Source organism: Chrysochloris asiatica, unplaced genomic scaffold (assembly GCF_000296735.1).
Source record: "Chrysochloris asiatica unplaced genomic scaffold, ChrAsi1.0 scaffold00057, whole genome shotgun sequence".
In the NCBI taxonomy this organism is placed as follows: domain Eukaryota; kingdom Metazoa; phylum Chordata; class Mammalia; order Afrosoricida; family Chrysochloridae; genus Chrysochloris; species Chrysochloris asiatica.
Genome location: NW_006408575.1, coordinates 848,651 through 863,467, shown reverse-complemented (window position 1 = coordinate 863,467; position 14,817 = coordinate 848,651). Strand labels below are relative to the sequence as shown.

The window sequence follows — 14,817 nt, the reverse complement described above, 5'->3', positions numbered from 1 at the left end:
ATTATTAATGGATGTTTACAGCTGTTTCTCTTCATTTTGAGATGTGCCCCTTCAGAAAATTAAGGTCCCATGGACTTTACTCCCATGAGGTTTTCTCCATTCGTGTCATCATGGTCAACTCTACTTTGAGGAGGCAGCTGTTCCCCAGTCACATTTTGAGTGCCTTCCAACCTGGGGTACTCATTTTCTGGCACTAAATCTAACAGTGTTTCTCTTCTATTCATAAGGTTTTTAGTGACTAAATATTTGGAAGTAGCTTGTCTCTCCTTCCTAGTTTGTTTTTGTCTGGAAGCTCCTCTGTAACCTGTCTACCATTGGTGACCCTGCTGGTATTTAAAATACCTGTGGCATAGTTTCCAGAATCACAGCAACTCACAAACCACCACAGTATGACAAATTAACAGACGAGTAGTGGACAAGCATATGAGGCAACTGAATATATCATGGCTTGGATTATGTGCACCTTAGTCCTCAAACTGACATGATTGCTCTTAAACATTTTAAATAGATATTGTACAGTAGATATGTCTAATGGAATATATCATTTGACTCTTCACCGCCTCTTCCATGAATGTTGATAGTGGATCCAAGTAAAATGAAGTCTTTGACAACTTTTATCTTTCCTCTATTTATCATAATTCTGTTTAATTAATCCAGTTGTGAGTGTTTTCATTTTATTTAAATTGAGGTGCGATCCGTACTGACGTCTGTATCTTCAATATTCCTCTGAAAGGATTTTTAGTCCTCTTCAGTTTGACAAACAAGGTAGTATCATCTGTATGTAGCATGTTGTCAAGGCGTCTTCCTCCAATCTTGATGCCTTACTCATCTTCATATATCACTTTCTTGGATTATTTAATTAGCATTCAGATGAATAAGTATGGTGAAATAATATAACCCCAGGATACACCTTTCCTGATTTTAAATCAGTCTGTATTCTCTTGTTTTGTTTGAAAGACTGCCTCTTTGTGTATGTGCAGGTTCCCCATGAGAACAATTAAGGGTGCTCGAATACTCACTCTTTGTAAATTATGTTATTCATAGTTTGTCAAGGTCCACGTAGTCAAAAGCCTTTGCATAGTCAATAAGGCACAAATAAACATCTTTCTGATATTCTCTGCTTTCAGCCAAGATCCATCTGATATCCCTTGTTCCACGATCTTTTCTGCATCCAGTTTGAATCTCTGGCAGCTTGCTGTAGATGCACTGTTACAACCATTTTAAAATTATCTTCAGTAAAATTTTACTTGCATGTGATATTACTGATATTGTTCGATGATTTCTGCATTGTGTTGGGTCATTTCTCTTGGGAATAGGCACAGATACGGATCTCTTCCAATCATTTGGCCAAGTAGCTGTCTTCCAAATTTCTTGGATTAGATGAGAGCTGCATCAGTTTGTTCAAAGATTTTGATTTGTGCTCTGTGAATTCCTGGATCCTTGTTTTTCTCCAACATCTTCAGTGCACCTTTGACTTCATCTTTCAATACCATTGGCTCTAGATAATATGCTATCTCTTGAAATGTTGAATATTGACCATTTCTTTTTGGTACAGTGACTCTTTATATTCATTCCATCTTCTTTCTATGCTTTCGGCATCATTCAGTGTTTTGCCTTTGTTATTGTTGTTGTTCTTGATAATTGCTGTCCAGTCAGTTCTGACCCACAGTGGCCTTATATAGGGTGTCTGAGGAGCAGCTGGTGAGCAGTCCAGTGTATTAACCCACTGCTCCACATCAGTACTAAATTAACATTTTCCAAGGCTGTAGATCTTTATGGGAGCAGAGAGTCTCATGTTTCTCCTGCAGAATGGCTTGCAGTTCTGAACTGCTGACCTTGAGCTTAGCAGCCCTACTCATAACCACTATGCTACCAGAGCTCCTTATTTTGCCCTTAGAATCCTTCAATATTACAAGGCAAGGTTTGAAGTTTTCCTTCAAATCTTTCTGCTTGAGAAATGCTAAACTTGCTCTTCTCTTTGGTTTTCTAATTCTAGTTCATTGCACATTTCCTTATAATACTTGACTTTGTCTTCTCGGACTGTCCTTGAAATTTTCTTTTCAGCTTTTTTACTTCCTCATTTCTTCCATTTACTTTAGCTTCTTCACTCCCAAGAGCAAATTTTATAGTTTTTTTTTCTAACGTTCATTAATGTATTTTCTTTCTTTCCTGTCTTTTAAATGACCTTTTGCTTTCTTCCAGCATTATTTTTTTGATGTCATCCCACAGCTCCTCTGGTTTTGGGCGTTAGTATCTAATGCATCAAATTTGTTCTTGAGAAGGTCTCTAAATTCAGGTGGGATATAGTCAATGTCATATTTTGGCACTGTGAACTTGTTTTCATTTTCTTCAGCTTCAGCCTGAACTTGTATATGAGCAATTGCTCTGTTCCACAGTTGGCCCCTGACTGTTTTGGCTAATGATATTGAGGTTTTGCAGTCTCTTTCTACAGATATCCTCAATTTGATTCCTAAGTATCATATGTGTTGAGGTCCCGATATAAACAACCTTTTATGTTGTTTAAAAAACAACATAATGCCATCTCCAGCTTAGTTTCTATCATGAAGGCCATATGAACTTGATCCTTCCCCTTTGTTTTCAAGCTTCACATTCCAATTACCAGTAATTATTAATGCATCTTGATTAATTTCAGACTGAAGAAGTTGGTTGTTGTTGTTGTTAAGGGCCATCAAGTTGTTTCCAACTCATGGCAACCTTGCATACGGTTTCCAAGGAGTGGCTGGTGAGTTTGAATCACTTGTCTCGTCATTCAAACAAACCTTGAGGTTGACCGCTTATCCGATAGTGTCACATTGCATTATCACTAGCTTTAGTGCTTGGTTCATAAATTTTAATAATAATAGTATTAACTGGTCTTCCTTATAGGCATATGGATATTAACAATTGTATTTCAAGATAGATCTTGATATGATCTTTTTGAGGATTAATGCAATGCCATAATTCTTGAATTTCTGGCATAGTATTGTCTGACTCAAATGGCCAATATCAGTCCATTTCAGCTCACTAATGCCAAAGACATTGATCTTTACATATCCCATTTCATTTTTGATGATTTCCAATTTTCTTAGATTCATACTTTGTACCCTCCATATTCAAATTATTAATGAATATTTGCAGCTGTTCTCTTCATTTTGAGCTGTGCCCCATCATCAAATGAAGGTCCCAAAAGCTTTACTCCACTTTCATCATCACGGTCAACTCTATTTTGAGGAGGCAGCTTATCCCCAGTTTTTTTGTTTGTTTGTTTGTTTGTTTGTTTGTTTGTTTTTGAGTGCTTTTCAACCTAAGGGGTTCATCTTCCAGCACTATATCTGACAGCATTCTACTGGTTATTGTAATGTTTTCATTTTCTGGCTCTGTATCTGACATAGTTTTGCTGCTATTCATAACAAGTAAAGGTTAAAACAAAAAACACAACCTCTTATAGGTGTTGTTGTTGTTGTTATGTGCCTTGAATCAATATAGGGTTTCCAAGGAGCAGCTAGTGGGTGTGAACTTCCAACTTTATGCTTAACAGTCCAGTACTTATCCTATAGCACCATAGGAGTTGTTGTTGTTGTTGTTAAGTGCCATTGAGTCTGTTCTGACCTTGTATAGGGTTTCTGAGGAGTGGCTGAAGAACTGCTGAGAAGGCTTCTTACAAATTCGAAGTGTTTACCAGAAAATAAAGTCTGAGAAAATAGCCATTCTCTTCTCTTTAAAATGAATTTGCACAGTTGTAATTTTTCAAATGGCCCAAGATTTTTTTTTTCTCTCTCCATAGTGAACGTCAATAGAGGTTGGGTCACTAGAAAATCACTAAGAATTTCAGAGACAATTATTGGAATACTTGTTTGTTTCTATCTTGGTGGGATTTTTTTTGCCTTAGCTCATATGATTTGTAGTGAGATAGGGAAGTGAGGTTGCAAGTCCCCCCAAACAAGCATTTGGGCAGTTAACATTTATCAACTATCTGATGTATCACTTTGTTCTTATTTTTGTTCCACCTGCTTAGAAATGTCCGTGATTTTGCTTAGTACTTAAACCTGTTTGAGACACTATATGGGAGCTGAGTGTGCATATTTTTCAAATTGGAAAGTGGTTTAAAACATATTAGGAATGTGAGAGGCAGAACTGACGTGCCCACCACAGTCCTGAAATGTTAGCACTGGAAGAAACCTTGCTGTTGTTAGCTGCTGTTGAGTTGATTCCAACTCAAGGTGACCTCATGTATGCAGAACAGAACTGCTGCATGGGAATTTCAGGCTTTGATTTTTCAAAAGCAAATTGCCAAGCCTGTCTTCTGAGGCACCCCTGAGTGAGTTCAAACTGACAACCCTTTGGCTAATAGTCAAGGGCTTAACCATTTATATCACCCAGGGTAACCTTACTAGTCAAAATTACAGATTCTTATTTGTTGTTATTGTTAAGTTCCGTCGAATTAGTTCTGACCCATAGTGACCCTGTATGGGTTTCTGAGGAGTGACTAGTGAGCTTGAGGTGCTGATCTTGAGGTTCAAATGACTTTGCAATCCAGCTCATTAGCCCACAGCGCCACACTAGGTCTCCTAGATTATTATTATTTGTTGTTGTTGTCATGTGCCATCGAGTTGGTTCCGACCCATAGCGACCCTGTATAGGGTTTCCGAGGAGCAGCTGGTGAGCTTGAACCACTGACCTTGCGGTTCAAATGACTTTGCAGTCTGACGCATTAGCCCACAGTGCCACACCAGGACTCCAGATTCTTATTTAGACACCTTTAAAAGATCATCCACCTGTTGTTTAAATACCTGCAATGATGAAATAATCATCTTTTCAAGAATAACTTCATTTGATTCTATGATGCTCTATAACTTTAAAATTCTCCCATTGCTTATCCTTTCCAGCACCCTCCACTCCAATCCATCCTACAACTAAGGCCCAGATTAATGAATAGAAGCAGTGAGTGAGTAGTGGGGTCAGGCTTAGAATCCAGGACTAGTGACTCCTGACCCAATGCTCCTTCCATATGGCAGGCTCCCACCTTTGATTTGGGGATTGAAATGAGCAATATTTTATTTATTCCTGACATTTGCCCAAAGCAAAAGTATTAGAATATGCACTTTGATGGAGGAATTTAACCCATGTAGGCATATTCTGTAAAGAAACGTGGTCAATCCAAGCATAGTTATGCACAAATATCTGAACATGCACCCAAAGCCTAGGAAAACAAAACACAGCCCAGCAAAGCTATCTCCAGGTTGGAAGATGTTGGCACTGTACCAAATACATCGATTTCACTCTGATAGCTGGGGACTATTTACAGGTGAGTCCTGTGCTCACACTTCTTTTAATAAAGATGCAACTGCACACCTTCTGTTAACCATTAACGACTATTCTACAGCAATATTTGCGAGCATTCTGAATCTAGGAAAAGATAGGATGCACTTACCTTTTGCTTTTGTCCTTTAGTTATTTAACATTTGGAAACCTGAATGCTGAGGATTGGAATCAGCTTTGAGTGTCATGCACAAACTAATCACTTCCTATTCATCTTCTTTCTCTGCTTCATCGTTTATATTAAACCATCAGTCTCAGAAAGTGTCCACCAAAACAAACAAACAAACAAAACAAAACAAAAAAACCATTCTGAGCAATCTTATAGAGTTGTATGTTGCTTACTTTGGTGACATGTAAAATGTTTTGAATAATGCCAGTGGATTGAGCTTGTCACGGTCCTGAGAAAATGCTGAGATAGTCATTTGTACTTCACACGGTGTCAGGGTTTTCTTGATTCCCTCTGTCCTGTCTGCATGACTTGCCTTGCCCTTCTGGTTTGAATGATCTCGCGATGTTTCTCTGAAGGAGATCGACATAGAGGGTATTGTTCTTTGCCCCTTTGAACATTTAGTAGATGATATCACAGCTACCATTAAATATATGTATATATATATATGCACCTGCAGGTTCACACACACACACACACACAGAGAGAGAGAGAGAGAAAATTACAGAATTTTAAATTGGCAGACCTTTTAGAAGTGATAGCATTTGTTCTGACCATAGGCAACACTCTTAGTTGATTGCATTTTTTAATTAACTAAATAATGTTTAGTTATGAAGCCATAAACTTAAGAATGTAAGACAAAAATCATCATTCTTTCTACTCTTTTAATACAATCAGTAAGAGATGTCCCTGTAATCACGTCTATGATTACTTATCCCTGGTGAGCTTTGTAGAACATGTTGGACTGTAACAGATTAATCAAGTCAGGATAGGAATTAATCATCAGCTCCCTTTTGGTTAATATTCCTTTGGTTACTATGCCCTCTGAAAAGATGCATGCTGTCTCATTGGGTTGCGAAAAGGCAATCATCTTAAATGAAGACATTGGATTTTTGATAAGTAGTAAATAGTAATGCATACAGCTATGAATATATAAGATTTTCCCTGTGTTGATAAATTTCAAAATGTAGTTTCATGAGATGAACTTTAGTTTGCTTTTAGCTGGTTTTCTTATTTCCTACCTGCCTCCCTTCTAATCTGTATACCAGTATTGATTTTCTTGTATATTACTCAGTATTCTTTTGGTTGCAAATAATGGCTGACACCAAGTCAAAATGATTTAAGGAAGAAGAAAAGAAATTTCTCGGCTCATATAATTGGGATGTTCAACTTTAAGACTGACCTAAAACACTACTAGATCCTAAGCCTCAAATTATGTCTTTAGGGCACTGGCATGCCCTAAATTGAAATCTTACTTTCTATTGGGTTCACTTCTTTTTCAGATAGTCTCTATTCATGAAGTAGCCAAGGTGGCCACCAGAAACTTCAGACTAAAAGTCTACCAGATTATTGACACCACATAAAAGAGAAACTCTTTCCAGCAAAAATCCCAGGACTGCCTTTCATTGGCTCAGTCCATGAGTTAATGAATTGTTGGGTGGTTCTAGTTGAGTAGTCCTAGGTCAGGTGCCCATCATTGAAGCTAGGGATTGGGGAAGTTCCATGCAGACACATGGACTAGAGTTGATGAGAGGTAGTTCCACAATGGAAAATCAAGGTACTCTTTTCACAGAGAGAGAATACATGGTCAGCAGAAAATTAAACCAAATGTCTGTTTTCATGATGAAACTTCCTTGCTCCCTTGCTTCACACAATACAAGAAAGTGTGATTTAAGACAATAACGATGCAAAATAAAACTGGTACTTTGGATTTCAGAGACCTGGATTCTATTCCCAGGTTGGTTAAGTGATAGCTGTTTCTTTGGCAAGTTATCCATCCTCTGTCAGTCCCAGTCTTTTTGTCTTTGAGTCAAAGATTACAAAAAGATTAAGAGGACAATGTCTGACACTCCTTAGTACACTGTAGAGTGTCACTAATTTAGATGGGACTGCAGTTTTTATTACACTGTTATAGTCTGGAACGGTTCATGAACTACCTGGAAAGTCACTGGAACACTCATGTCTCCATTTCCTTGTTTGTCAAATTAATTTACTTAGCTTATACCACAGATATATAAAAAAAGAAGACAATGTGTCAGACATATTTCTTACCACCATTACCAAGACAGGACTCATGCCCTCTGGAAGCTTAAATTCTAGTGAAGGAGATGTTACCAGAAAAGAAACGATCGATTCTATGTAATGTTTGTGTGTGGGGTGGGTGGGTGTTATGTGCCATGGAGTTGGTTCTGACTCAGCGACCCTGTACAAGGTTTCCAAGGCTATAAATATTTACGGGAGCAGAAAGCCTCAAACAGCTGGTAGTTTCGGACTGCTGACCTGCAGGTTAGCAGCCTGTTTCATAACCACTACACTACCAGAGCTCCTTATGTAATATGTGTACTAGGAAGAAAAAATAGAGCAGATGGAGGGGACAGAAATTTTTAGAAAATGGAGTCTTTAGGTATGTGATTATTGAGGATCTCTATTCAGAAATGGTGTTTGAGCAACTGTCTGTAAGGAAGTGAGAAGGTGCCTGACATGGGAGCTTTCTGGGAGGAAACAGCAAGTGAAAAATTTACATCAGTGGGCAACGAAAGCAGCAAATCAGTGAGAGAGAGAGAGCAGTGAGAGATTTCAGGAACTGATTGCTACTAATTGAAATGTTTCAACAAATTGATATAGAATTTGAAGTGTGCATGTGTCCATGCCAAGAAATTTAGAAGACAGCTACCTGGCCAACCAATTGGAAGAGATTCGTTCCAATGAAAGGATTGCAGAAATCATCAAACAATAGCATTAATATCACATGCAAGCAAAATTTTGCCAAAGAGGATTCAAAAATGGGTACAGTAGTGCATCAACTAAGAGTAGCCAGAAATCCAAGCCAGATTCAGAAGAGGATATGGAATTAGGGATATCTTTGCTGATGTCAAAAGGATCTTGGCTGAAAGCAGAGAATACCAGAAAGATGTTTACTTGTTCTTTTTTTACTATGCAAAGGCATACGGCTGTGTGGAACATAAAATCTATGGATAACATTGAGAAGAATGGAAATTCCAGAACACTTAATTTTGCTCATGAGGAGTCTGTACATAGACCAAGAAGCAGTTATTGAAACAGAGTCAAGTGAATACTGAATAGTTTAAAACCAGAAAATGTATATAACAGGGTTATATTCCTTTTCCATATTTAATTCAATCTGTATGCTGAGCAAATAATCCAATAAAATGGATTATTTGAAGAAGAACATGGCATCAGGATTGGAGGAAGTCTCATCAACAGCCTGCCATATGCAGATGATACAACCTTGCTTGCTGGAAGAGAAGAGGACTTAATATACTGATGAAGCAAAGACCAGAGCCTTCGATATGGATTGTAACTCAAGGTAGAGAAAACAAAAATCCTCACAACTGGACCAGTAAATAGCATCATGATACCAATGTTCATTTAAACAGCAGTCAAGGAATCAAATGACACATTCATTGCATTAGGAACATTTGCTGCAAAAGACCTCTTTAAAATGTTAAAGAGCAAACATGTAACTTTGAGAACTAAGGTTTGCCTTCCCCAAGTCACAATATTTTCAGTTCCCTCACACACATGTGAAAGCTGGATAATAAATAAGGAAGATCAGAACAGAATTGATTAATTTCAGTTACAGAGTTTACGAAGAATATTGAAAGTACCAAGGATATTGAAAGACTGCCAGAAAAGGGCACATAGCTGCTTTGGAAGAGAAGTAGGATCAGGTTGCTCATTAGTATCAAGGATGGCAAGACCATCCTTGTCAGGAAGGATCAGTCCCTGGAGAAAGACATCGTGCTTTTTAAAGTGGAGGGTCAATGAAAAATAGGAAGTCCCCCCACCCCGGAGGTATTTTTTGGCACAGTAGCAGCAGCAATGGGCTCAACTTTAACGATTGTGAAGTTGGTGCAGGACTGGACAATGTTTCGTTCTGTTGTACATAGGGTCACTATGAGTTGGAACCAATTAGAAGGCAGCTGACAGCAACAGGGAGCACAGGGAAAGGAGCATGTTTTTGTGTGGGGAGTACTAGAATAAAAGTTCAATTTCAAATACTTTTTAGTCATCCAATTTGGGATAAAGATCCAAATGTTGTTGTTGTTAAAGTGCCACAGAGTCAGTTCCATCTCATAATAACCCTGTATAGGATTTCTGAGGAGCAGCTGGTGGGTTTGAACTGCCAACATTGTGTTTGGCAGTCTGGTGCTTATCCTGAAGCAGATCCAGCTTAGAGATATTTAAAAATAAATTTGAGAATCTTCAGTGACTAGACTGCCTCCTAGGCCATGAGGATAAATGTGATAAGCCAGGGAATGATTTTAGATAGAGAAGGAAAAAGAATTGAACCCTGGGCACTTCAGTGGTTACCAGTTGCTGTTGGGCAAATGCTAACTCATGGTGTCCCTTGTATATCAGAGTTTAGCCATACTGTTCAATGATTAAGGTTTTGTTGTTTTTTTTTTAAATAAATCACCAGGCACTTCTTTCAAGGTGCTTCTTAACAAGACTCAAACCTCTAACCTTTCAGTTATTACCCTAATGCATTAACCACTTGCACCATCCAGTGACTCCAATAAATAAGACTGTCATGCATTTCAAGTAAAATATGATTTCAAATTCAAAAATATAAAATGGATAAAAGTGTACAGAACTACTTTGTTTGAGATCAGGGAAGAGTTCCAAAGTCCTGTGGGTTGAACCTTCCCTCTCCCTGCTCTAGCTCCAGAAATGCCCATGGGCCTCCATATTAGGCATAGAGGCTCCTAACAGCAAACAGTGAAACCCTCAGAGACCTCCTGTGTCTTTTCCAGCTTAGTGGTAGCTGCCAAGCTCACGCGTTTGATTTTCATTGGCCAATACACCCAAAGGCCCAAGATAAGTTACATAGTTCTATTATACAGATAAACAGATTTTGACTTTCTTCTTGATAAGATTATATTAGAAAACCAGAAGATGGAATTATAGAATGTCAGAGCTGGAAGTGAACCTAGTGATCCTCTCTTCCTGTACCTTCCATTTACTGAGGGAGGTAAGATGAAACTCAGAATGAAAAAAAGAGGCTTGCTTAGAGTCGTCCCACAAGAGGTAGAGCTGGACTCTGCCCCTACTTTCTTTGATTTCCCATATTGTGGAGCAAATGCAATAAAAAGAAAAAGTTGGAATTCTTCTGAACAAGTGAAACTGTTCAGGTAAAAAGGTCATTATGGGTGGGATCAACAAGTACTTGCCAGTTGAAGGGTAGAATGCCTTCCTGTGAGTCTTTGCTTGGGGAACTTAAGAGTATGGAAAAGTTAACTTACTGTAGACTGGAAATCCTTAGCCTGGGTTCCTGTGTGGACTCTAGGAAGTGTACCCATTCAATTTGTGTTTCTGGACAGAGTATTCTCAAGACTTTAATGGATTCTCCATGGGATCTATTATTCCACACTCTAAAAATTAAAAAAAAAAAAAAGTTTAAGCCCTGAAATTCTTAAAAGGAAATAGAATGACTGACCATTGTAGGCAATTCATTATTTTAATCAGAAGAATGTATTTGTGCATTTCTGGGGAAGAGTAAAATGTAACAAGCTGATCAATGTGGACCAAAACCAAAAGTACCCAGATGTTTTAAAAGTCAGAAAATTCCTACTGCCATTAAGTTGATTCTAACCATCCAGAGTAGAATAGCTTCATAAGCTTCAAAAGGCCATGAACCTTTATGAAAACACACTGCTTCATCTTTCTCTCGTGGAGTGGCTGGGGGCACATGCAGACTTTTTGATTAGCAGTCCGGTGTTTAAACCACTGAACCACTGAACTCCTTTCCATAAAATTGTTGTTGTTGTTGTTGTTGTTGTTAAGAGCCATCCAGTCAATTCCACCTCATAGCAACCCTGCACAGGGTTTCCAAGGAGCAGCTGGTGAGTTTGAACTGCCATCCTTGTAGTTTGCAGCGCAGTGCTTATCCTACAGTACCACACCAATTCTAGAAAATTAGTGGAATATAAGGAGATTTTTGCAACATCTATCTGTACCATAAGGAGCCCTTGTGGCTTTGTAGGGTAAGCACTGGACTACTAACCTCACAATGAGCAGTTCAAACCTATCAACCACTCCACAGGAGAAAGATGAAGGTTTCTGTTCCCATAAATGTTCACAGCCTCAGATATCCTATTGTTAAGTGCTGTTGGGTTGTTTTTGACTCATAGGGACCATGTATAGGATTTCTGAGGAGCAGGTGGTGAATTTGAACCACCAACTTTGTGGTTTAAACCAACATTGCAGTCCAGTGCATTATTCCTCAGCGCCACACCAGGACTCCATACAGGGTCACTGTAAATTGGAAGTGACTTGAGGGCAGTGGGTGGGTAATCTGTCCATACCTCAATATGTCCAATAGCTTTTTTATTAAATAGTTTTCCAATACTTCAACAAAACAAACACTTATTGAAGAGGAAGCAATGATCATTTGACTTTTTTTTTTTTTTTTAATTAAAAAGTACTTTCGTTTTCTGTTGTTATCTTTCCATCTCATCTATTTTTTATTTCACTGTTGTAGGACCAGCTATTTCCTGTGGCCACTGAAATCTAACTCACCCATGCCTATTTCCTGTAATGGACGAGCTTGATGCTAATGTGAGGTATGCTACATTTCTATATATATTGTGCTGTAAATTATAGTCCTTTGTCCTATGAAGTCTTTGAAAAATAGTAGTAGTCAAATTACAAAGACCATAGATATAGATACAGATTTCTTCCCCTGAGCGTTTTATAGCATCATAAGCGTGGTATGGTTTTGTTTGATTATAAGCGTTTTATTGTTTCTGCTTAAATGATAAATGAAACCCAGCTGTAAATGTTTCCAGGCACCTATACTAAAAGTCTGCATTATGAAATATGAAAATAGATATTCATCTCTGTAAGAGGAAGAAAGAAGATATATTTAAATGAGATAAAAATAGCTTCAAGATTATCCATCTGTACATCTACATTTGAGGTATAAATTCAAGTAGATTCATTTTTTAAAAAATAACAATCTAGTTTGCCCATTTCTTTTGTTTAACTAGGTCATTAAATTATTCACCATGATGAAATATGAAATGTGAGTTATACTTGTATGTAGCTAAATGGTTAGGTTTGGTTTTCCTGTAATTTCCTGAAACTCTTGGAGGTGAAATAAGAGGATGACTCCAAGGAAAGTTGTTTTTCTCTTTAATTTTTAAATAAAGCTTGCTGCATTTTATTTGGCACAGCCACAAATTACAAAAAGATTAGATTAAAAAAGGTTTAAATGTTGTGAAGAAGATACTTGGCATTTGAAACTGAGGGTTATCCACACATACCTATAGCTTGTAGACATAATTTAAAAAAAAAAACCTATCCCAGTTACAATCAAAGGAGCATGTTTTCTTTCACTTGAAACCTATAGGAAAGTATGTTTAAGGTACAGATTGGGGAAGTATGCCTCTGTGTTTGATGTAATAAAATGATATGACAATGGGGGCTATCAAATATCTACCTTGACAAATCTGCCATGTAATGTGACTAAAGTAGCAAAGATGAACTGTTACCTCATCCAGGAAATTCCTTACAGGTAGAACATGTCACCTGATGCTTTGCCTAATCCCCAGCACATGGTGGGAATTTAATAAAGAAGTGTTGATCTGCCAGCCATTGCTGTTCTATGTATATTTCCAATAGAGTTCTGTTCTACTACATTTAGATATGCTAAATGACTCTGTTTGCTTAGTAATAAAACATGTAACACTATCAGTAGAAAGCATTGTGAACTTTGTCACTCTATAAAGATACTATTTTAACAGGTTTTAAGGTTGGTACCATCTATTTGATTTTCCTCTAAGAGTTTAGGAAACGATTTGTACATAGAAAGCATAGCGGAATCCAGATGATCTCAATTTTACTTTTAATTAAAAGGCCAGAGATGAGCAGTCTGAATAGTGACCAGTTACAAAATGGCTTTAAGTTTCCAATGGACTGTATCGAACTGGATCAGTTGATTAAAGTGCCCATTTTGGGGGGGATAATTCAAATATCATGCTCCCTAACATGTCTGGCTTTTATTTATTTGTTTATAGTACCATTGATTCTAATAGCAGCAGACAATTCAATTAAATGGTTATTAGCCATTCTCCCCGGTGTTCTGCAACAGTCAGCCAGGACACCTGCTATCAATCTCCAGAATCTTGCATGTGAACCATCCTCTCTATCAGTATTCTATCCTGACTCCTTCAGTCTATGCTCATTCTCACCACTCCTCTTCTACCCACAACACTAGTAACAGACAAAAGCAAAAGCTTTCCTCACCTGTCCTCCTCAGGACAAACTTTTGATGACCATGAAAAAAAATGGCAGTTTTTGAGCCCCTGTTTACCAAATTGTGATGTATGTCTCCTGAGTGATGCATGACAATTTTAAATGGTGTTGTTGTTAGGTGCCTTTGAGTCAGTATTGCCTCATAGCGACTCTATGTACAACAGAATGAAATACTGCCTGGTCCTGCACCAACCTCACAATCTTGCTACATTTAAGCCCATTGCTGCTGCTACTGTGCCAATCCATCTAGTTGGGGCTCTTTCTCTTTTTCCCTTCCATTTTACCAAACATGATATCCTTCTCCAGAAACTGGTCCTTCCTGACAATATGCCTGAAATATGAGAAGTGAAGTCTTACCATGCTGGTTTCCAAGAAGCATTCTGGCTGTACTTCTTCCAACACAGATTTGTTTGTTCTATTGGCCATCCATGGTACTTTCAATACTCTCCTCTCTGGTGTTGTGGTTGTGAATCAGGCTGCTAACCTCAGGGTCAGCAGTTCTAAACTACTAGCTGTTCCACGGGAGAAAGATGAAGCTTTCTGCTCCTGTAAAGATTTACAACCTCGGAGATCCTGTACAGGTTCGTTATGAGTTGGAACCGACTCCACGTCACATAACAACAACAACATCGTATCTGAAATGCATCAATTCTTTTACGTCTTTCTTACTCATTTAAACAATACAGGAGCAACTTTTTTAAATTTCAAAATGAAATATTTAAGATTTCTTCCTATAGAAAGAAGCCCCAGTGGCACAGTGGGTTAAGAATTTGGCTGCTAACTTCAAAGTTGGTGGTTCAACCCTACTTACTTCTCCACAGATGAAAGATGAGGCTGTCTGCTCCTCCCATAAAGATTATAGTTTATAGTTCCAGTCCTATAGGGTTGCTGAGTCAGGATGGATTTGGCAATTTGGCAGCAATGAGTTCCCTATGTTGTTGTTAAGTGCCATTGAGTTGATTCTGACCCCTAGCGACCCTGTATAGGGTTTCCAGGGAGCAGCTGGTGAGCTTGAACCACCAACCTTGCAGTTCAAATGGCTTTGCAGTCTG

General features: G+C 38.2%; 1 protein-coding gene across 1 annotated transcript in view; it reads left to right on the top strand.

Annotated features, from left to right (window-relative positions):
• Positions 1-14,817, top strand: part of HTR4 (5-hydroxytryptamine (serotonin) receptor 4, G protein-coupled) — a 317,427-nt gene that overhangs the window by 16,934 nt on the left and 285,676 nt on the right. Inside the window, exon 2 of the mRNA XM_006863851.1 lies at positions 11,991-12,072. Coding sequence (XP_006863913.1) covers positions 12,047-12,072 — 26 coding nt within the window. The 5' untranslated portion in view covers positions 11,991-12,046. The remainder of the gene's footprint in view (positions 1-11,990; positions 12,073-14,817) is intronic.